This window comes from Mobula birostris, chromosome 1, assembly GCF_030028105.1.
Source record: "Mobula birostris isolate sMobBir1 chromosome 1, sMobBir1.hap1, whole genome shotgun sequence".
In the NCBI taxonomy this organism is placed as follows: Eukaryota; Metazoa; Chordata; class Chondrichthyes; order Myliobatiformes; family Myliobatidae; genus Mobula; species Mobula birostris.
In genome coordinates, this window is record NC_092370.1 from 215,270,841 (window position 1) to 215,292,787 (window position 21,947).

A 21,947-nucleotide genomic window follows, 5' to 3' on the forward strand; every position below is an offset into this window, starting at 1 on the left:
TTTTTTTTTGAAGTGCCTAATTGATACAACTTTATGGTCAAAATACATTGAATTAAAGTTTCAGCAACCATTTGTGCTCATTTTAGAAACACTTCAGAAGCAAGCATTGCCTATGATTCTGGCCACAGCCAAAGTATAAATTCATCACCTTCTGTTGGTTGTGCTGATTGGCAAGACTGAAGAGGATCTGAGAAAGAAATAAGCTGAATTATCAGAGAATAGAGCTGTTATAATTGAGAAGTTTAAATATTTATAAAAAAAAAGGAATTGATTACTGTACTGCTACCTATCCAGGAATATTTCTGAATATTTTCTCAAAGTCGTTTTCATTAATTAAATCACATTACTCATGGGTGGTGACAGACAACTTTACAATTTTTTTTAGGCCCAGAAACTAATAATAAAACTATGCCATGGTCTGTAATACCTATTCCTCTGGCACTCTACTCAAAACAGAAGTCTCTCTCAATCTCTGCAATCTCATTCCACCCCAAGTCATTGAACATGACTCTCAAACTGCATCTATCTTTCCTAGATACCCTTGTCTCTGAGAAGTTTGTGAAATCATGAGTATAGATAAGGCGGATAGTCAAAGTCTTTTCCCAAGACTTGAAAGAACAAAACTAGACAGCACAAATACAAAAAGGGGGAGAGATTTTTAAGGGGAGATCTTTTAAGAGACCTGAGAGACAACTTCTTTACAGAGGATACTGAGCACCTGGAATGATCTCCCAGACCTTGTGGCAAGGTTTGCGGATGATATGAAGATAAGTGGAAGGGTAGGTAGTGCTGAGGCAGCAATGCGATTGCAGCAGGACAGAAAATTGGAAGAATGGACAAAAATGTGGCAGATGGAATACAGTTTTGGAAAATGTATCATAATGAAGGAGAAGATTCAAATTTCAGAGCTGCAGATGGACTTAGGAGTCCTTATGCAAGTCTATGGTAAAGAAGGCAAAGGCACTGTTGGCACTTATCAAGGGGAATAGAATATAAAAGCAAGGAGATAATGCTGAGCCTTTACAAGACACCAGCCAAGCTGCACTTGGAGTACTGCCAACAGTTTTGGGCCTCGTATTTCAGAAAGGATGCAATGTCATTGGAGAGAATTCAGAGGAGATTCACAAGGATGATTCTGGGAACGAAGGGGTTAACGTATGAGGAGTGTTTGGCAGCTCTGAGCCTATGCTCACTGGAAGTTAAGAAAATATGTGGGGATCTCAATGACACCTTTCAAATGTTGGAAGAACCAGAAAGGGTGGATGCGGAGAGGATGCTTCCTACAGTGGGAGTATCCAGAACTACAGCACGCAGCCTCAAAATTGAGGGGGTGACCTTTTAGTGCAGAAGAAAAAGTTTTTTTTAGCCAGAGAGTAGTGAATCTGTGGAATGTTCTGCCACAGATGCGGTGGAGGCCAAGTCCGTGAATATACTTAAGGTGGAAGTTGATAGTTTCCTGATCGGTCAGGGCAGGAACGGATATTGTGAGAAGGTAGGTTTATTGGGTTGAGTGGGATCTGGGATTAGCCATGATGGAACGGTGAAGCAGAATTGATGGGCTGAATGGCCTAATTTCCTCCCATGTCTTATTGTCTTATGAAGTGGGTGAGGTGGGTATAAGTGCAACATTTAAGAGGCATTTGGACAGCAACATGGAGGAGAGGGGTGAGAAGGTAATGAGCCAAACGTGGGCAGATGGGACAAACAGGAGTGATCAGTTGGGCCAAAGGGCCCATTTCCATGACATGATAAGCCTTCCAGGTATCAGTTCCTGCCGCTCTACTGACATAGCATTGATTGAAAAATGATTAAATAAATCCCACATAGTGTGATAATTCACTCTCTGCATCAGAAACTTCATGCACAACCCATCAATGCTAACCCCAGCCTTTATTCCATCTTGCATCTCTATCCTCATCCGATATAAGGGGATTATTTTGCTTGTCCTCCTCTGCTACCCCTTCAGCCAACAGTTTCAGTTGTCTATCTTCCACAATTTCTAACATCCTCAACATAAATAAAGCACCAGCCACACTTTCCTTCTCTCCTTCCATTTCAAAGGGAGCTTTTCTTCTTCAATCTCCAGCAACACTCACTCTTCTACACCAGTAACCAATGAAACTGCAGGAGATATTTTTTCCCTGTTGTTTAGAGGCCTCATTGTTATTTACACTAGATGGCTATTTAGCCTAAATAATTTTAAATTGTAGGAATTCAGATCTTCCTAACCTCATCTGAAACGTTACTGGAATGTTTTCTGCTAAGGATGTAACATGCCTTAATAACGAAGGACTATACTTGCAGGAATTCAGAGAAAGAGAGGCAATCTTACAGAAACATAAAATTATGAAAGGGATAAATAAGACAGAGACAGGAAAATTGTTTCCACTGATAAGTGAGACTTGAACTAGGAGACCTAGCCTCAAGATTTAGGGGTGGAGATTTAGGATGGAGATAAATAGTTTTCCCGCAACAAGTTACAAATTTATGGAATTCTTGCCCAGGGTAGCAGTGGGAGCTACCTCATTAGATGTATTTAAGACACAAAATTTTTTGCATAGCAGGAGAATTAAGTGTCATCTGAAAAGACAGGTAGGTGGAGGTGAGTCCATGGCCAGGTCAACCATGTTCTATAGATGGTTTACTCCTGCTCCTATTTCCTATGTTCTTAAATGCGATAAAATTCACTGTGAAAGACAAGCATAAGCTGCTGACAAAACACCTAAACTCAACAATCTCATAACCAAAGGTCATAAATGTCTGACCTATTTATACCTTGCAGTCTAACGAAGAAACTAGGAAAGACCTGTGTTGACAAGTTCCAAAATTCTGAATTATGAAGGTGATGGTTAATATACTTAGAATCATATCATCAAGTAAAACTTCCAGCTTAAATTTTTATTCTAATGAAATTTACTGACAAAGTCAAGAGAAAGTTACCAATTGAATTATCATGTATTCATACCAAAGTACAGGTATGATTCCAATATTACCTTTTTATTCTTGCATCAGTCTCTGGATTGTCACTATCCAAGGTCTCCTTCAAGAAATTGATATAGTGGAGCCAAAGATCAACACTAAGAGGAATTGCTTGCAGTCCTTGTCGGTACACCTGTGACAAAGAGTTTCTAGTAATATCTGAAATAAATGTAATAAAAAACCACCAGCAGAGTCTGTACTGAAAATGTTACTTTCCAGGAATTTGTTTGAATAATCATCCATTACCATTATGTGGAGGGTGGTAAGAACATCACAATGTTCTGCTCTCCACGCGTACAGCCTTGATCTTCAGAGTGTGAGATGGCTCCTGCATTCTGACAAGGTAGGGCAGGCTTGGGGTACAGACCATAGGGCACAGACCCATTAGAACATCACTGACAGCCTCTAACCACAAATGTAATAAAATTCAGCAAAAACAAAAACATGAACGTAAATACAGGGAAAAATAATTGGGTTTAAAATCATAGCACCCAAGTAAAACTGTCAGAAAAGCCCTGCCCTACTTGTTAAATTGCATTGATTTGCACTGCAAAGCTTGACAAACTGTAGTACTAATGAACCTGTTAACAAAGAGAGAAGACATTAGCTGAAAACTGCTAAGGGAAAATATTTTCTTTTATTTTAACTCTGAAAAAGTGGATGAGACCATAAATTATTTACTAAAGCCAAAATCAAAATCTCAAAACCTCTTACAAACATGGTTTGTTTTAGTCTTTTGAGTAGAATATGGCTTGTAGTAATCTGAGGCATGGCCAAATTAAAAGTGAAATGCAAATAAAGGGACAAAGTCACAAGAAATCATTCACCTCATTTGCCTCTGTCAGGTTGTTATGGCGTCGTTCAAGATCTGCATACTTTTTCCAATAGCCATAGCAATACGGATAGTGAGATAAAAATTGATCAAAGGCTCTTCTGGCTGCTAGAACGTGGTTCTGTAAAATAAAAAAAAGTTTTAAGTTTACTTTCAACATATTATACACAAATGTTACCTCTCGGGCACCTCTTCATTTGCTGAGTTCATTTATGTGGTTGCATTTTGATTTGTTATATTTACAATTCAATTGCTCAGATTTCCATTCAGTGTACCAACATTAATCACTGAGATGCATCTTTTGTAAATTGATGTAATAACTATGCATTTTTAAATTACTAAACTAGTTAAATAGTTTATCATAAGCAACAATTCAATACAGCAACTGCTGTTATCAGTAAAGCCTGCATTCCAACCACAGAAGAATCCATTATCTTTTAATTCTTAGGTCAAGCCAAAAGTGTGAATAAGAAGTAGAATTTATTCAAACATAAAATCAAGCTGAGTATTCTGCACTAGGCTTACATTAAACATTGATATGGTTAGTTGCTTCAACTATCCAGAGCACTTTCACTCCAGAGCAAGGGTTGACCTAAATTCCAGATTTACACAACTGAGTGAACGACTGGGATGCCAAAACATATTTTCCACCAAGACAAAATCTGGACAGCCTGTTAAAGAATGAGGTTGCTATCTGAAAGACTGCATTAATTGGACTAAATCTTGAATGCACCAAGAATGTAATGATAGTAAGGAATGAACCAATATACATAAAGTGCAGTTTAACATCCTCCAAAAATTCTGCAGCCAATAAAAAGTGAGCAAATGCAGACTGACAGATTTTATCCCACAACTTTATCTAGTCAATTCACTCTAATTTCTTCTTTTTAAAAAAAAATGCTTTCTAGAACGCCAAAATTTATTTAAACAGATTATTGCATGAAAGCAATCGGCAGATATTTGGGCTAAAAATCAGAAAAACATACAAGCCAACAGCTGGTGCAAATTAAATGTAAATGTGTCTGGTTTTTAATGTATAATAGTGTAATAGTATAAACACTGTATAATAGTGTTTATCAGTTACAGAAATGCTTATGGCTAACAATAAGGAAGAGAAACCACAGTAACTTCTTCTGAAGCATGCAACATGAAAGATGCTGCCCTCATCTACATCTCCTCCATTTCCCAGACATCCACCCTCACCCCATCTTCCCATCCTGTTGTCCTTACCTACCAGCCCATAAGCCTCCTGATCCAGCAAATCACTCTCTGCAACCACTGCCATCTTCAAAAGGATATCACTAAACATATTTTTAACTCCCCACCCCCACCACTCTGCACTTTCCAAAGGATTGCTCCTTTTGTGATTCCCTTGTTGTTCATTTGCCCCTCCCCACTGATCTCCTCCCAGCACTTATTCCTGCAAGCACAAGAAGTGCTACACCTGTCTATTCACATCCTCCCTTGGAACCATTCAGGGCTCCTAACAGTCCTTCCAAGTGGTGCAATGCTTCAACTGTGAGTCTGTCAGGACCATTTACTGTACCTGTTGCAGCCTCCTCAACATTGGTAAGACCCAACGTAGATTGTGGGGACCATTTTGTCAAGCATCTTCTCTACATCTGCAACAAGCAGGATCTCCTGATATTCCTTCAGTTAGTCCTGACGAAGGGTCTTGGCCTGAAACATCGACTGCACCTCTTCCTAGAGATGCTGCCTGGCCTGCTGCATTCACCAGCAACTTTTATGTGTGTTGCTTGAATTTCCAGCATCTGCAGAATTCCTGTTGTCTCCTGATAGCCAACCATTTTATGTCCAATCCCCAATCCTAATCTAACATGCCAGCTCACGGCCTTCTCTACTGCCAAGATGAGGCTACTCTCAGGTTGGAGAAGTAACACCTCATTCTGTCTGGATAGTCTCCAACCTGACAGCATGAACATTGGTTCCTCTAACTTCTGGTAATTTCACCCCCATCTCCTCTCCTTTCCTGCCTATCATTTCCCTCTGGTGTCCCTCCTCCTTCCCTTTCCCCCTTGGCTCACTCTCCTCACTTGGCATATTCCTTCTTCAACCCTTTTCCTTGCCACCTATCACCTCCCAGCTTCTCACTGTACCACCCCAACCACCTACCTTCTTCCCCATATGGTTTCACTTATCATCTGCTAGCTTGTACTCCTCAGCCTCCCTCCACATTTTTCTGGCTTCTTCCCCCATTCTTTCCAGTCCTGATAAAGGGTCTTGGCCCAAAACGTCAACTGTTTATTCTTGTCCTTAGGTGCTGTCTGACCTGCTGAGTTTGTCCAGTATTTTGAGTGTGTTACTCTGGATTTCCAGCATCTGCAGAATCTCTTGCGTTTATAACAGGAAGGATATTGGACTTTAAAATACATGCTGAAATCTCATCTAGTTAGGGTTGAGCTTGACTGACAAAGCAATTATGCAATTCCCTCAACTACACCCGGCCACAGCATTATTATTATAATCAGCTATACAAAAAAAAAGGATTTTTTAAAAGAAATATCAAATTATTAACATTGAACATGATCTCTATTTGCATCCCGCTTGGTGGCACAATAACATCAGTACCGGACTCCGGAGCGAAGGTTCCCGAGTTCAAATCCAAGTCGGGTTAAGCGTCAAGCTAGCAACTCGGCCTCTTAAAAACAAGAATAGCTTGCTACGGAAACACTGTCATGACAGGGCCCCGATAACGCCACTCCTGAGTTAAGGGCTATCCTCCTCCTTTTCCTATGATCTCTATTTCCTAGCCACCAGATAGAGTTAATAGTCCAAGAACTTTCTGGATTACAGAAGACTTGACTCAGGAAGAATCCAACATTCTGTAAATATGTCCAATAATTTCAAAGCATTTTTCAAGATATTATTATTACTATTATACTAAGTAGTAGTTTTGTGGTATTCATTAACAACTGGATCCACTATACCTTCCATTAGTTTAATTAAGCAGAGCATTAGGCAAGTTCAAAAGATATTTGATAAAATGAAATTATAGAAAATGCATGTGGAGTGATATAATATGGGTAGCTGTAGAATTTCTGACTTATGGGAAAAAGGCTTATTGATAGAACACTTAAGTAACTTGGGAACTGCATATACAAAGATTTATTCTGATCTCTATAGTTATTTAATCTAAATTGTAAAGCTTTAATGTAAACCCAAATAACTATAGAACAAATACCTATAACTATTTTAACACAGAAACTCTCAAATTTATTGTTTCACATACAAACCTCTAAAGATTGACACAGAAGATAACCCAAATTTACTCCAATTCGTCTTATGGTTGAAATTACCAACAAAAGACTCAGCAGTGAACCATAATGAAATCTTCATTGTAAATCTTACAGTGATGCAACGAAAATGCTGGATCTGGAGGCTCATCTAGTTTACTATGGACCACATTTTTTCAATTGATAGGAACTGTTATTAGCACCAGCAATAAAAATTCTGATAGTTACATAACTAAGTTTTCAGTGTAAAGATGACAACACACTGTATTTTAACCATTTAAAAAAATTTTGTATAATTTACTCACCTCTTGCTCCACATACTGCAGCAAATACGTCCAACCTGTAAAGTCTTGGGGATTGTCCTCAACCACCTTCCAAAACTTTTCATATTCCGCAGGAAAGGAAATCTCAGAGTCATTGAGTCCCACATTTTCTACATCGTCAACAATTCGATCAGGGGAAGAGTTCTCAGCCTGAGATTCAGTGTCCATTGATGCTGAACCTTCAGGAGATTCTACTTGCGCTGCTAATGAATGTGGCAAATTTGTAAAGGGCTCCATACTGGTTTCCTGTTCAATAACTTCATTTTCACTTTCTAAAGTTTGTGGCTCATAAGTTGAGGTCTCATGGGTATCAGAAGGCTGAGAGTTTGGCATGAGCATCTCTTTTGGAAGAGAATTGCTTGCGGTGGAGACATTTTTATACAAGTCACTTTCATCAGTAGAAGTAAGTCCATCACTTGGTGACGATGCTGTCTCACTTAAGCCTTAAAAGGTAGATAGAGACACTGATCATACCACAAAGCAATTGTCCAAAATTCAAATTGTCCTCTCTTTGGTTTACAAATACAAACCTATCGCTAATAATTCCCATCAGAAAAAAGCAAATTAATTCAGTTATAAGACTATTTTACTAACTACCATAAATCAATGGCATTTAAATCAGAGTTGAAATATGTGCAACATTAATATTTGTTTTTCTTTAAACTCTCTTTTCAAGATCACTCAATGTTGGAAGCAACATTTCAACATTGCTCAGGCCTAGAAGCTTATTTTTGATTAAGAGAATGCATTTTATCCACAATTTTAGAAATTTTGATGCCAATCCTACATTTATCTTTAAATGAAAACTAATGGCAATCCCAATAAGATTCATTATTGGGAAGTATGTATAAAATATCTTTGTTGATTTTCCTCGAGTAACACAAAGATATTCCACAGATTTAGACAAAATAATGTCTGCAAACAATTCAGACAGGCATCTTTTGGTGGCACCATTCCTTTCAATGGACATAAGAAACTATGCATTGTTTCACTACTTTTATGATGGACATAAAGGGAAAAATCTTTTTCAAAGTAGCATTAATGTCAATAACTGAAACATTTAATATAAATTTGCAGGGTGTACAAGAGGGCAAAAAGGGATTGAAGAGAACTGAATGAGAAACCTTTGCTTATATTTTTGAACAGTGAGCAGGATATTGATAGATTGCAGAAGGAAGCAGACTGATGGAATGGGCAGAGATGCACGGTATGGTAGAAAGAATGACACACAGTTTACCTTAAGTTCTCAAAAAAAATGCTGGAACAGAGAGACCCAAGGGTAAGTGTACCGTTAAAAAAGCAGGGCAGGTTTAACAAGACATACACAATTTGGGGTTTTTAAATCAATAAAAACACAGAATACAAAAGCAGAGACTTTTATTCAGCCATGACTGGAATATGGTGTTCAATTGCAGTCACTACATTATAGGAAGGATGCAAAACCATCAGGGAGTTACAGAAATAATTTTCAAGAAAGGTTCCTAGGATGAGGGATGATAGTTACAAGGGTAAATTTGAGGGCCTGGGACCGTTTCCTTTAGTAAAGGCTGAGAAAAGATTTGATAATGATGGGTCGAAACAGAGTGGATGATGGAATGGTTGAAGACGAGAGGTCACAGGTATAGAGAGAGAATACAACATATGGCTGGAATCTGAAATGCACTGCCTGCCAACGTGACAGGTTCCACTGTAAACTTCTACAGGGAATGGATTATTTGATAAAGCAAAACTTACAAGCCAGGAGAAAGAGGCACCACAGACATGATGAGCTACATGGTCTCCCTGTGTGCAGTAACTACTTAAAGAATTGTAGTGTTCAGTTTGTGCTGTTAATGGTAGTTATCAGATGTAATAAACATTCAACTTCCATTAATCTAAACAGTATAGAAGCTGTTGTGTTTCAGTCAAGTACACTGGTTTTAGACCAAGAATGATCAAATACATCTTAAAGAATAATAAAACAAACTACACAGAAACACGTACACAGAAAAAGTAGAAATATGCAATAAAACACATTGGGGAGAGAAAATGAGTAAAATTTACAACTTATGTGTTGGCTGCTAGTGTTCTGCAGGGGTCAGCATTGGATCCGTTACTTTTCAGATTATACATTAATGATCTGGCTAAGTTTGCAAGGATAAGTGGGCAAGTAGTGTTGAGGAAGCAGGGAGTCTGCAGATGGACTTGGACAGATTAGGAGAATGGGCAAAGTGTCAGAGGGAATACCGGGTAGTGAACTGTATGGTCATGAACTTCAGTAGAAAGAATAAAAGTGTAGACTATTTTCTAAATGGGGAGAAAAAACAAATCAGAGGTACAAAGGAAGTTGGGAATCCACATGCAGGATTCCCTAAAGGTTAACTTGTAGGTTGAGTCAATAGTAAGGAAAGCAAATGAAATGCTAGCATCCATTTCTAGGAGATGTAGGAGCATTTGATGGCTCTGGGCCAGCACTCACCAGAACTTAAAAGAATGAGGAAGGATCTCATTGAAACCTACTAAATATTGGAAGGCCTCGATAGAATGAAAATGCTTCCATTCGAGGGAGAGTCTAGGATCAGATGGCACATCCTCAGAATAGAAGAACATCGCTTTAGAACTGAGATGTGGAGGCCACATCATTGGGTATATTTAAAACATCATGATTAATGAATGCATTACTAAATGACAATAAAAGAACTACGTGTCTTCATAATCATAATAGGGACGTCAAAGGTCACAGGGAGAAGTCAGGAGAACGGGGTTGAGGGGGAAAATCCATCAGCCATGATCAAATCGGAGTAGACTCCATGAGCTGAATGGCCTACTTCTGTTACGTCTTAATTAACGTCCCACTCGGAAGACAGCACTCCTGAAAACTAAGCATTTCCCCAATAACCCTCTGGCGTGTCAGTCTAATGTTCTGTGCCTAGAACATAACTTTTAAGGCGATATTCCTGATACTAACCTCTGCCTACGGTGGTCCTTGTAAAACAGGGTGCTGTAAACTTACTACAATGCCTTGGAAATGAAAGGACAACGTTTTAAAAGTTGTGCTTCGTTACACCTTGTGGAACATGACACTAGGTGAAGACATTTCAACAATTAAATACAAAACTCCAAGGAACAGGTGTCCTTACAGTCAAAGTAAAAGCTGGGTGACCCTGGGCTGCCGGAGATCTGGTATATTTAAACACAGGCGCAGCCCACATAAGGATTTCGCCGCTTCGCGAGGATCCGGGACTCAACACGGGCCTGGTCTGGTACCTTTGCTACAGGTCCCAAGATTAGGCCTCCAGTCAGGCCCGACAGCAACGCGAGCGGCGCGCAGCCAACCTGCGAGAACAAGGGGCGGCGGAGGCAGATGCCGGCGCCACCAGGGTCGCTCGGCCCGACTTCCCGCCAGGATTCGCCGCCAACACTCACCTCGGGCCGCCATAACGCAGTCCTCCACTGCGGCCGCTCGGAACTCGCACTCCGCCCGAAACCCCGCCCGCCTTCTGACATCACCCTCACGTCACAGGGCAGCCGACTCTGATTCGCTTACCCCAGCTGCGCAACTACCGTATTAATAGGATGATTGGACTTTAAAAGTAAATTTAAAAACAGCTTTACGTGTTCACCTCTTGAAATTGCAATGGATATATCATTAAAACAACACCAGAAAATGCAGCGTGCAGTGTCTACACGTGTAGAGGAAAAATAAATGATTGTTACTCCGGATCCGATACAGCACAAGCAAAAACTCAATTAGATAAAGAATACAATAATACAAAAAACTATGAATATACAGTAAATACTTAAGATAGCTATATACATAGATTAATTGTATGTCCATAAAGTGACGCTAGGCACAGGAGTGTTTGTACATAAGGTGACTGACAGGAATAATAGCGGCGACTGGTGGTCTGGAGGCGTGGGTTAGTGGGTGGATGTTTTGATTAGCCTCACTGCTTGGGGAAAGTAACTGTTTTTGAATCTGGTGGCCTCGCTGCATTGTAGGACGCAAGTGCAGATATGCGTAATCCAGCCCCTTCAGAATTTAGAGGCGTTGGTGAATGATTGTGTAAGATGTCATAACAACTATCCCAAGAAGGGAAAAAGCAAACAGGACTGAAATTCCTCTGTCTCGATGACAATTTCCAAAGGGGTTAAGCAATGATTCATAAAGCAAGTTTTATTTTGCTGTTTTGCAATGTTCTAGTATGTATTAATATATGAATGTGTCAGTTAAAAAGAATGAATACTTAATGGCTGTAAAGCACTTTTGGGGTATCCTGAAAGGATGAGAGGACATTGTATGCCTGGAACACTCAAGATATTCATTTGGAACAAGAGGAGTCCACCGAGTACAAAGACCATGTCACTTGAATTGCCAAGGTATATGAACCAGGCACTGGTAAATGGGATCATTGTAGAGTCTCTTGTTGGATCCTTAATGGATGTGGTGGGCCATGGGACCTGTTTCTGTGCTGTATACTCTAACTTTCGACCTACTTGATGTTCCAGCATAGCGCATGGGTGATAAGAATGACTTGGGATCTTTCACTGTGGCCCATTAGCCAAAAGATATGATACTTTTGTTGATGAGTGCAAGAAGAAAACTATGTTGAAAAATACTGCCTGCATTCCACTGGCACAAAAGGGGAGTTGGCATCAGCATGGATCATATTGAATAGCAGGGCAGACAGAGGGGCCTGCTGCCTTACTCTTGAGGTTTTGCTGGCGCTGGGTAGCCCAGGGTGAGGGTATCATCTTTCACCATTGAGATCTCAGGGCAGCACATAAGCTGGCAAAGTGTGTGCAGGCCACTGCTGGTGACTGGCAACATCCATGTCATGTGTTGGTAGCAACAACCTGGCACTGAACGTCAGTAAAACAAAAGAGCTGATTGTGGACCTGTAAGACGAAGGAACACATACCAGTCCTCAGAGGGATCAGAAGTGGAGAGAGTTTTGCACCTTCATTAATCCCTTGGTTCTGTAGGGTTTTCGAGGCTTCATTAAAACTTGGTAAACTTCCCGAATCTTTTAATAGAGCGTCAATCTCTCTAATATTAAAGAAGGATAAAGATCCTGCTCAATGTGCATCTTATAGACCAATATCTTTATTAAATGTTGATTCTAAAGTTTTTCCTAAGTTATTAGCAAACAGATTAGAAAAAGTACTTCCTTTTATTATTTCGGAAGACCAAACGGGTTTTATTAAAGGTCGTTACTCTTTTTATAACACTCGCACACTGTTAAATATTGTTTATACCCCCTCACAAAATGTTCCTGAGTGTGTTATCTCTTTAGATGCTGAGAAAGCTTTTGATAGAGTAGAATGGCCTTACTTATTTAAGGTGCTTGAAATGTTTAATTTTAGCTCAAAATTTATATCCTGGATCAAACTGTTATATCATTCTCCTGTGGCCTCGGTCCGTACTAACTCTCTAAGCTCACCTTTTTTCCCTCTTTTTCGAGGCACTCGACAAGGTTGTCCTCTTAGTCCTTTATTATTTGATATTGCATTAGAACCTCTTGCAATTGCCATTCGAGAATCTCCAAATATTACTGGGATAACTCGGGGCTTAAAGTCCCATAAAATATCACTTTATGCTGATGACTTACTTTTATATATTTCTAATCCTCAAAAATCCATCCCTGCTGTTTTAGAGTTATTAGCACAATTTAGTCTCTTTTCAGGTTATAAATTAAATCTTAGTAAGAGTGAACTTTTCCCGATTAATAAACAACTTCCCTTATATCATAACTTTCCATTTAAATTGATTAATAATTATTTTTCATATCTTGGGATTAAAATTACTTGTAAATACAAAGATTTATTTAAGATTAACTTTTTACCCTTAATTGACCATATTACTCAACTTTCATCTAAATGGTTTCCTTTATATTTAACTTTGATTGGTCATATTAATGCAGTTAAGATGTTTTTTTGCCAAAATTTCTATATATATTTCAGGCATTACCAATCTTTGTTCCAAAATCTTTTTTTGATAAAGTTGACTCAAAAATTTCTTCATTTATTTGGCAAAATAAAAACTGGAGACTGGGTAAAATACATTTACAGAAAGCTAAGAGAGATGGAGGTTTAGCATTACCCAACTTTAGATTTTATTATTGGGCAATTAATATTCGACATATGAAATTTTGGTTACTTGACCAGGATATACTATCCATTCCTAAATGGGTAGCATTGGAATTACAATCTGTTCAGGGCTATACACTTGGCTCTATTTTAGGTTCCTCTCTTCCTTTTGATTTGAAACGCCTCAAACAGGTATCTAACCCAATAGTTAAATATACCTTACGTATTTGGTTTCAATTCAGGAAATTTTTTGATCTTAACCAATTTGGGCTAGCGATTCCTATTTTAGGTAACATTTTTTCCTCCCTCTTTTACGGATCGTGCTTTTCAAATTTGGAAGACTAAGGGTATTTTACGGTTTTTGGATTTATTTTTAGATGGTTCCCTTATGTCTTTTGAACAATTATCTAATAAATATAATTTATCAAGAATACATTTTTTTAGATATCTACAAGTTAGAAATTTCCTAAGTACTATACTTTCTTCTTTTCCAATGCTTCCTCCTACATACATTTTAGATACTGTAATTAACCTTAATCCATGTCAGAAAGGTGCATCGGCTATAATTTATAATATTATTATGAAACTTAGGAAAGCTCCATTTGATAAGATTAGGGTAGATTGGGAACAGGAATTGGGGTCTATCATTTCCGTGGATGACTGGGGGCAGATTTTACAATTAGTCAATACTTCCTCTATTTGTGCTAAACATTCCCTAATTCAATTTAAAGTTGTTCATAGAGCACATATGTCCAAAGATAAATTAGCTCGCTTTTATTCTCATATTAATCCTTTTTGTGATAGATGTCCAGGGCAGATAGCCTCTTTAACTCATATGTTTTGGTCTTGTCCTACTCTGGAAACTTTTTGGAGAGACATTTTTAATATTATCTCCAAGGTATTGAATATAGATATTTCTCCTCATCCTATTACTGCTATCTTTGGACTACCTAAAATTTCCAGTAATCTTTCCCCTTCAGCTCGTAGAATGATTGCATTTCTTACTTTAATGGCGAAAAGATGTATCTTACAACATTGGAAAGAGCTTAATGCTCCAGCTACCTTTTTTTGGTTTTCTCAGATGATATTATGCTTGAATTTGGAGAAAATTAGAAGCAATCTTTATGATTCCTCACCTAAATTTGAACAGACCTGGAGATCTTTTATTCAATATTTTCACTTAATGTAATTTTTTTTTCTCCTCTTTTTTTGCTCCATATTTATATACCCTTCTTGTTTTTTTTTACTGTTTTTAATGGAGGTCGGGATTGAGGACGTGATTTTAAGTTTTTTTAACTCTGTTTGGTTTCAAGTTAGCCCATTGCTTTGCTTTGCTTTTAGTTAGTTGCACGGTGGTTTTTTTGGGGTTTTTTTTCCTTTTCTCTATTGATATATATATATAAAAATTAGTATACTATTATGTTACCTTAGTATGTTATGTTTAAATTACATTGTTTGTATCTTTTTTTTGTATTAATATCTCCTGTAATTTTATTATATTCTAACAGTGTATTAGTGCCTTTATGGCTTACCCTTTGTATACTTATTCAATAAAAAGATTTAAAAAGAAAGAAGTGGAGAGAGTGAGCAGTTTCAAATTCCTGGGTGTCAAGATCTCTGAGGACCTAACCTGGTCCCAACATATTGATGTAGTTATAAAGAAGGCAAGACAGTGACTATATTTCATTAGGAGTTTGAAGAGATTTGGTATGTCAACAAATACACTCAAAAACTTCTATAGTTGTACTGTGGAGAGCATTCTGACAGGCTGCATCACTGTCTGGTATGGGGGGCAGCTACTGCACAGGACTGAAAGAAGCTGCAGAGGGTTGTAAATTTAGTCAGCTCCATCTTGGGCACTAGCCTACAAAGCACTGAGGACACCTTTAGGGAGTAGTGTCTCAGAAAGGGAGTGTTCATTACTAAGGACCTCCAGCACCCAGGGCATGCCCATTTCTCACTGTTACCATCAGGTTGCAGGGACAGAAGCCTGAAGGCACACACTCAGCGATTCAGGAACAGCTTCTTCCCCTCTGTCATCTGATTCCTAAATGGACATTGAATCCTTGAGCAGTACCTCACCTTTTTAAAGTATTTTTTTTTGCACAATTTTTAATCTATTCAATATATGTATACTGTAATTTCTTTATTCTTCTTCTATACTATATATTGCATTGAACTGCTGCTGCTAAGTTAACAAATTTCACGACACAGGCCAGTGATAATAAACCTAATTCTGATATCTTACCTGAACTCTCTTTCATCACCAAATGAAGCGTCAGTTTTTCTTGGTTTGGACTTTTCCTCACCTTGGAGTTTTCTCCATGGCAACAGACTCAATAGCCAGTGACCACCCTTGAGCTTGTAACCACTGAGAAACAGGAACAAGAATCCGGTTGAAAGAAACATTTAAGAAAGCTGTTCTCTTGGTAGAGTGATGACAGCAGGTTGGAGAGACATGAGCAAACTCTAGCATTTGACCTTTGCAAGGAAAATGAAGCATCCCTGAAGAGCAAAATTACAGTTGATGTGCGGGTAGCAGCAAAGCACAGAGAAGCAAACCCACACATGAGAAATGGAAGGTGATATTGTTGCTGTTGTTGGGGTTTGGGGGGGGGACTACCAGTGAATCTATTAATCTTCTAAAAAATTTTAACATGAAGATTAATTAAAAACCTTGAAAAGACTGTTTAACATAGTATGAGTAGAAATAGACAGTGAATAAATGGCTGGATGAAAGACAATGGCACAATTGTGTAACTTCCAGGTTAGGCATTGCTTACTGGCAGATAGGAAAACTAAGATGAAAATATTTTGTAAACCAGACTTAATGCACAGGGGAGAGTGCAGGACAGCACCTATTGTAGAGATGGTACTAAAAAATGAGACATTTTGGCTGACAGCATTGGTAAAGTAACATGATGGCGAATAAGAATGTGATCCCATGCCCACAGTTTGTAAAGTCCAATTACCTGGCTGTACTTTTACTCTCGGTAGAGACAGAGACTGCAGCACCAGTAGCGAGGATCCAGAAAAGAAGAGGTGGAGGAGCACTTACAGGTCTGCTTTGAGTCAGTGGACTGGACGATATTCATGGATTAATTTTTGGATCTGGATGAATGCACCACAGTTGTCACCAACTTCATTAAGATCTGCATAGTTGAGTATGTGCGCCTTCGGGTACATACTGAACATACCCAAACCAAAAATAGAGGATGAATCAGGAGATTCATAGGCTGCTAAGGGCTAGATCTACGTCATTCAAGACTGGTGATCCAGAACTTTACAAATACAGGTATAACATACGGAAGGCTGTTTTGAGAGCGAGGAAGGGATTGCATGCCATTACTTCCTACAAGGCAAAACCTATCCTGGATGAGCTAAATGTCTTTTATGCATGCTTTCAAAGGGAAGAGTAGAACTCCACATGTACAAATCCCTGCGATCTGTCTTCAAGGCTGATGTCAAAGCAGCTTTTGTGAAGGTGAACCCTTGCCAGGCGTCAGGCCCTGACGGTGCACCTGGTCAAACACTGAAAACCCATGCCAACCAACTGCTGGAATGTTGGAGGCATCTTTGTTCTCTCACTGCTGTGGTCAGAGGTTCCCACATGCTTCAAAAGGGCGACAGTCTTAACGCTGCCCAAGTAATTTGCCTCAAAGACTATCACCCAATTGCATTCATATCTACTATGATGAAGTGCTTTGAGAGGATGGTCTTGGCCAAAATCAACTCTTGCCTAAGCTAGGACCAGGACCTGGTGCATGTTGTCCACCATCATGATAGGTCCACAGTGACTCTCCATTTGGGCTTGGATTACCTGTACAATAGCAATACCCATGTCAGGATGCTGTTTATTGATAACAGGTCAGTGTTTAACACCATCATACCCTCAGTTCTAATCAACAAGCTCCAAAACCTGTGCCAGCCTCCCTCTGTAATAGGAACCTTGACTTCCTTACCAAGATCAGAAATAACATTTCCTCCTTGTTGAAAATCAACAGTGGTGCACTTAAAGGAGGTGTGCTTAGCCCACTGCTCTTTCTGTCTACATTCACAACTGTGTGGCAGAAGATACAATTATTATTGGCATAATTTTAGGTAGTGACGAGAAGGCGTACAAGAGTGAGATAGATCAGCTGGTTGAATGATGTTGCAGCAACTGTTTGTGAACTTCAGGAAAGAGAAGTTGAGGGAACACACACCAATCCTCATCAAGGACTAGCAGTGGAAAGGGTGAGCAGTTTTAAGTTCCTAAGTGCCAACATCTCTAAAGATCTATCCTAGGCTCAGTATATTGATGCAATTACAAAGGCGGCACAATAGTGGCTATATTCCATTAGAAGTCTGAGGAGACACCAAAGACTCTTGCACATTTCTATAGATGTACCATGGAGAGAATGCTATTTGATTGCACCACTGTCTGGTATGGAGGGGTCACTGCATAGGATAGGAAAAAGCTGCAAACTTAGCAAGCTCCATCACGGGCACTGGCCTCCCTAACATCACCGACATCTTCATGGAGCGATGCCTCAAAAAGGTAACATCTGTCATTAAGATGCCCATCACCCAGGACACACCCTCTTCTCATTGCAACTATCAAGGAGGTATAGGAGCCTGAAGACACACAGGCAACATTTTAGGAACAGCTTCTTCCTCACTGCCATCAGATTTCTGAATAGACAATGTACATTACCTCAATTTTTTGCTCTCTTTTTCACTACTTTTTAATTTTCATTTTTAATACATATATATTTCTTGTTGCATTTTATAGTTTGTTATGTATTGCAATGTACTGCTGCCACAAAACCACTTTTTAACAACATATTTCAATGATATTAAACCCAATTCTGATACTGATATTCTTGGAGGTTGGTTTGCAAAGGGTCTGAGTAATATTAGCAAAGAACACATCTTTAGAAACAAAATACTGAGAGTAAGTGAGAATCACATCTCCGTAGAGGTGACAGTTAGCAGTGTGGGGTGGTGTCTGGTGCCAAGTGCTGGTCATGTCTGTTATGCCACTGGTCAACAGTGAAGTTGATATTGCATCATAACAGCAATGAAATGCAATGTTAATAGAGTCATCTAAAAAACCATCTGCAAAGGTCACTGTGAGATCAGGAGTTCTCCGATAAAGGGAAGTAACAAGCTGCATGGAAAATTCAAACAGGGAAATATGACCCAAAGGAAATGAATAACTGAGCCCACTTTGATTGGTTTGAGTCCAAGTAATGGAACTATTCACAAGCCTTGAGGGCAAACTTTTCAGAGGAATCTGAACAGCAGGAGAAAGCCATTTTCCAGAAGTTTCAGAAACTTCTGTGCCATTAGTGGAAACAGTAAGACTCCAGTATTTCTGCAGAAGAACTTGGCATCTACTGTGGAAGCACTGAATCATCAAATCAAGAACACTAGTTGGCTGATTTAAGAGAGATCTGCAATGCAGTGTGGAGGCAGTTCAGAAACTCTGAAGGACATAACAACAGGAATGGACAGTAATATAAGCTCAATAAGTGTGGCCAGTGTTTGACTGACTCAGAATAGTTGTGGCTAAATTCAAAGCCTTGGAGACAGTACAGAGAGTCTGAAGAGGTGACTTCAATCTCTAAAGGGGCAGTAGGAAAATTGAATTCAGTACCTTAAGGGAGTCACTGCCAGATGGTGTGAAATCAGAAGGACAAAACCAAAGTGCCTTAGGAAGCAATAAATTGCAACTAGGATTCTGTTATTCTGGGACCTGTTACTCAGGGACTTAGGCTATATATATATTTTTTTTCTTGTGTGACTGTAAATATGCTTCCCATCTTGAATGTGCTGTGTGCCTTGTGCTGTTTATGTTTTGCACAATGGTCCCAGAGGAATGCTGTTTTGTTTGGCTGTATTCATGTATGGTTTGATGATAATTAAACTTGAATTTGAGCTATTAAATAATATTTAATCAGAATTACTGCAGGAATTTATAAGTCATTAGTTCCTATGTTAGGTTTTACATGAATAATATAGCATATAAAAGTGATATCAAGAAAATGGTGGTCAGGAATCTAATGGGGGTGCCTCGGTAGTGCAGCAGTTAACACAACACTATTATGGCTCAGGGCATTAGAGTTCGGAGTTCAGTTCTGATGTCACCTGTAAGAAGCACGTGGGTTTCCTCCCCCATTCTAAGGACGTTTTGGTTAGTAGGTTAATTGGTCATTGTAAGTTGTCCTGTGATTATGCTTAAGTAAGGTGGGTTGCTGGGTGTTGCAGCTGCTGGGCTGGAAGGGCTTGTTCTGTGCTGTAGCTCAGGTAAAAAATACAATTGAACACACAATCATGGACATGGATATTAAAAATAAATTGATGTTGTAACTGCACATAGTAGAAATCAGAAATAAAAAGGCTCTTTAAGAGCCTCCTGATGAACTGCTAAATCTATATAGAACATGGAACATAGAAATCTATGGCAGATTACAGGCCCTTCAGCCCACAATGTTGTGCCGACCATGTAACCTACTCTAGAAACTGCCTAGAATTTCCTGACCACATAGCCCTCTATTTTTCTAAGCTCTACGTACCTACCTAGGATCTTTTAAAATACCCTATTCTATCTGCCTCTACCACTGTCACTGGCAGTGCCTTCCATGCACCCACCACTCTGTGTGGAAAAACCTATCCTCTGACATCCCCCCGTACCAACTTCCAAACACCTTAAAACTATGTCCCCTCATGTCAGCCATTTCAGTCTTGGGGAAAAAGCCTCTGGCTATCCACAGGATCAATCCACACACCATCTTAAACACCTCTATCACGTCACCTCTCATCCTCCCATGCTCCAAGGAGAAAAGGCCAAGTTCACTCAACCTAATCTCATAAGGTGTGTTCTCCACTCCAGTCAACATCCTTGTAAATCTCCTCTGCACTCTGTCTATAGTATCCACATCCTTCCTGTAGTGAGGTGACCACAACTGAACACAGTACTCCAAGTGGGTTCTAACTTAAGTCTTATTTAGCTGTATCATTACCTCATGGCTCTTGAACTCAATCCCACGCAGCAGCTTTGAGTGTCTATGGAGACGGACCCCAAGATCTCTCTGATCATCCAAACTGCCAAGAATCTTACCGTTAATATTCTATTCTGTCTTCAAATTTGACCTACCAAAATTAACCACTTCACACTTATCTGGGTTGAACTCCACCTGCCACTTCTCAGCCCAGTTCTGCATCCTAACGATGTCCCGCTGTAACCTCTGACAATCCTCCAGACTAACCACAACACCCCCAACTTTTGTGTCATCAGCAAACTTACTAACCCACCCTTCTACTTCCTTATCCAGGTCATCTATATTTAAAAGTGTCAAAATACATATTTTAAGTGTTAATAACCAATAAAATCAATGCATTGAAGATAAATAATAATTGAGAATGAGTAAAACAAACTATCCAATAGCTTGTAAATACCACCTGGCTTTTGTTAGCATCCTAAACTTGTTTGGACATGCCTGATTACCTTGGTTCCTAGGCTTGAAAGGCATAGCCATGCAAAGGAGAGCCAAGTTCGCAAGATTCAAGTTTTGCTAGATAACCATGTTCAGCTAAGTAACTGTACAATGTCTACAAACTATGTCTGTCAACACATTATCTTAACACTTGCCTTGCTGCAACTTCCACACTCTTATCCAGCAAAGAATAATAGCAGCCTTGTCAAAGGCTTAATATCACAGAGCAGCAGGAGGCCTGTTTGACCATAATGGAGGTGGCTGGTCTTTGGGCCTTCATTCCACAGAATGATTTTGGGCAAGAGATTAAAACAAATACCACAATTAACAGGAGTAAGTCTCCCATTACCCACTTTATAATGGAGCCGCCACAATCTCCCAGGAAGAAGTGAGGTCTGTTAAAGGGTCCACAAGGTGAAAGATAGGACACAGTGTAATTCCTGCCCAATCTTTCTGACCTTGTCGGCTTCCAACTGAATGTTTATGACCAAGTCACTGATGTTTTCTGATATATGAGGAATATATGTGCAAACTCCTGGCCAATGATAGTACAAGTATCACCTTTCTCAGCCAATCGATTTCCAAGTAGGAATTGCCACCATTTCAGCTATAATGTCTTTAATGGCTCAGCTTGTATCGTGTAATGCTGTCATTTCATTAGTTAATTTCTCCATCACTGGGGCCATATTGACGCTCTCAGGAGTTAGTCCAACAGGTCCATATAACGGGACACAATAATCCTGAAATGCTCAGATTCCGTAAAAGTCCTTTGATGGCAGCCTCGCGCAGTTGGATATAGGGAGAGTGATAGCAGCTGGTACCTATGTGGGATCACGTAGGCCACATAACAACAACCTCTCCATGACTTTGGTTGTGGCCAAAGATCATTCTTCCAAACTCTAGCGAGTACAGGTCCAGATGCTACTCATACCTTAACCCTTTCATTCTTGGAATCATTCTCCTGAACCTTCTCCAATTCCAGCAGATCCTTTCTTAGATAAAGGGCCCA

At 39.4% G+C, this 21,947-nt stretch overlaps 1 protein-coding gene across 6 annotated transcripts in view; it reads right to left on the reverse strand.

Moving 5' to 3' along the window:
• Positions 1 to 10,874, reverse strand: part of prpf39 (PRP39 pre-mRNA processing factor 39 homolog (yeast)) — a 37,876-nt gene extending 27,002 nt beyond the window's left edge. For 5 of the 6 annotated variants that reach the window (XM_072271056.1, XM_072271084.1, XM_072271095.1 and 2 more), the window contains exons 1-4: positions 10,794 to 10,874; positions 7,371 to 7,831; positions 3,807 to 3,932; positions 2,994 to 3,112 (exon numbers count right to left, since the gene is read on the reverse strand). In XM_072271056.1, the coding sequence (XP_072127157.1) occupies positions 2,994 to 3,112; positions 3,807 to 3,932; positions 7,371 to 7,831; positions 10,794 to 10,806 (719 nt within the window). In that variant the 5' untranslated portion in view covers positions 10,807 to 10,874. Of the gene's footprint in view, positions 1 to 2,993; positions 3,113 to 3,806; positions 3,933 to 7,370; positions 7,832 to 10,507; positions 10,730 to 10,793 lie in introns of those variants that run through there. The other variant, XM_072271066.1, reaches the window with a different exon arrangement.
• Between the last annotated feature and the right edge of the window lie 11,073 nt (positions 10,875 to 21,947).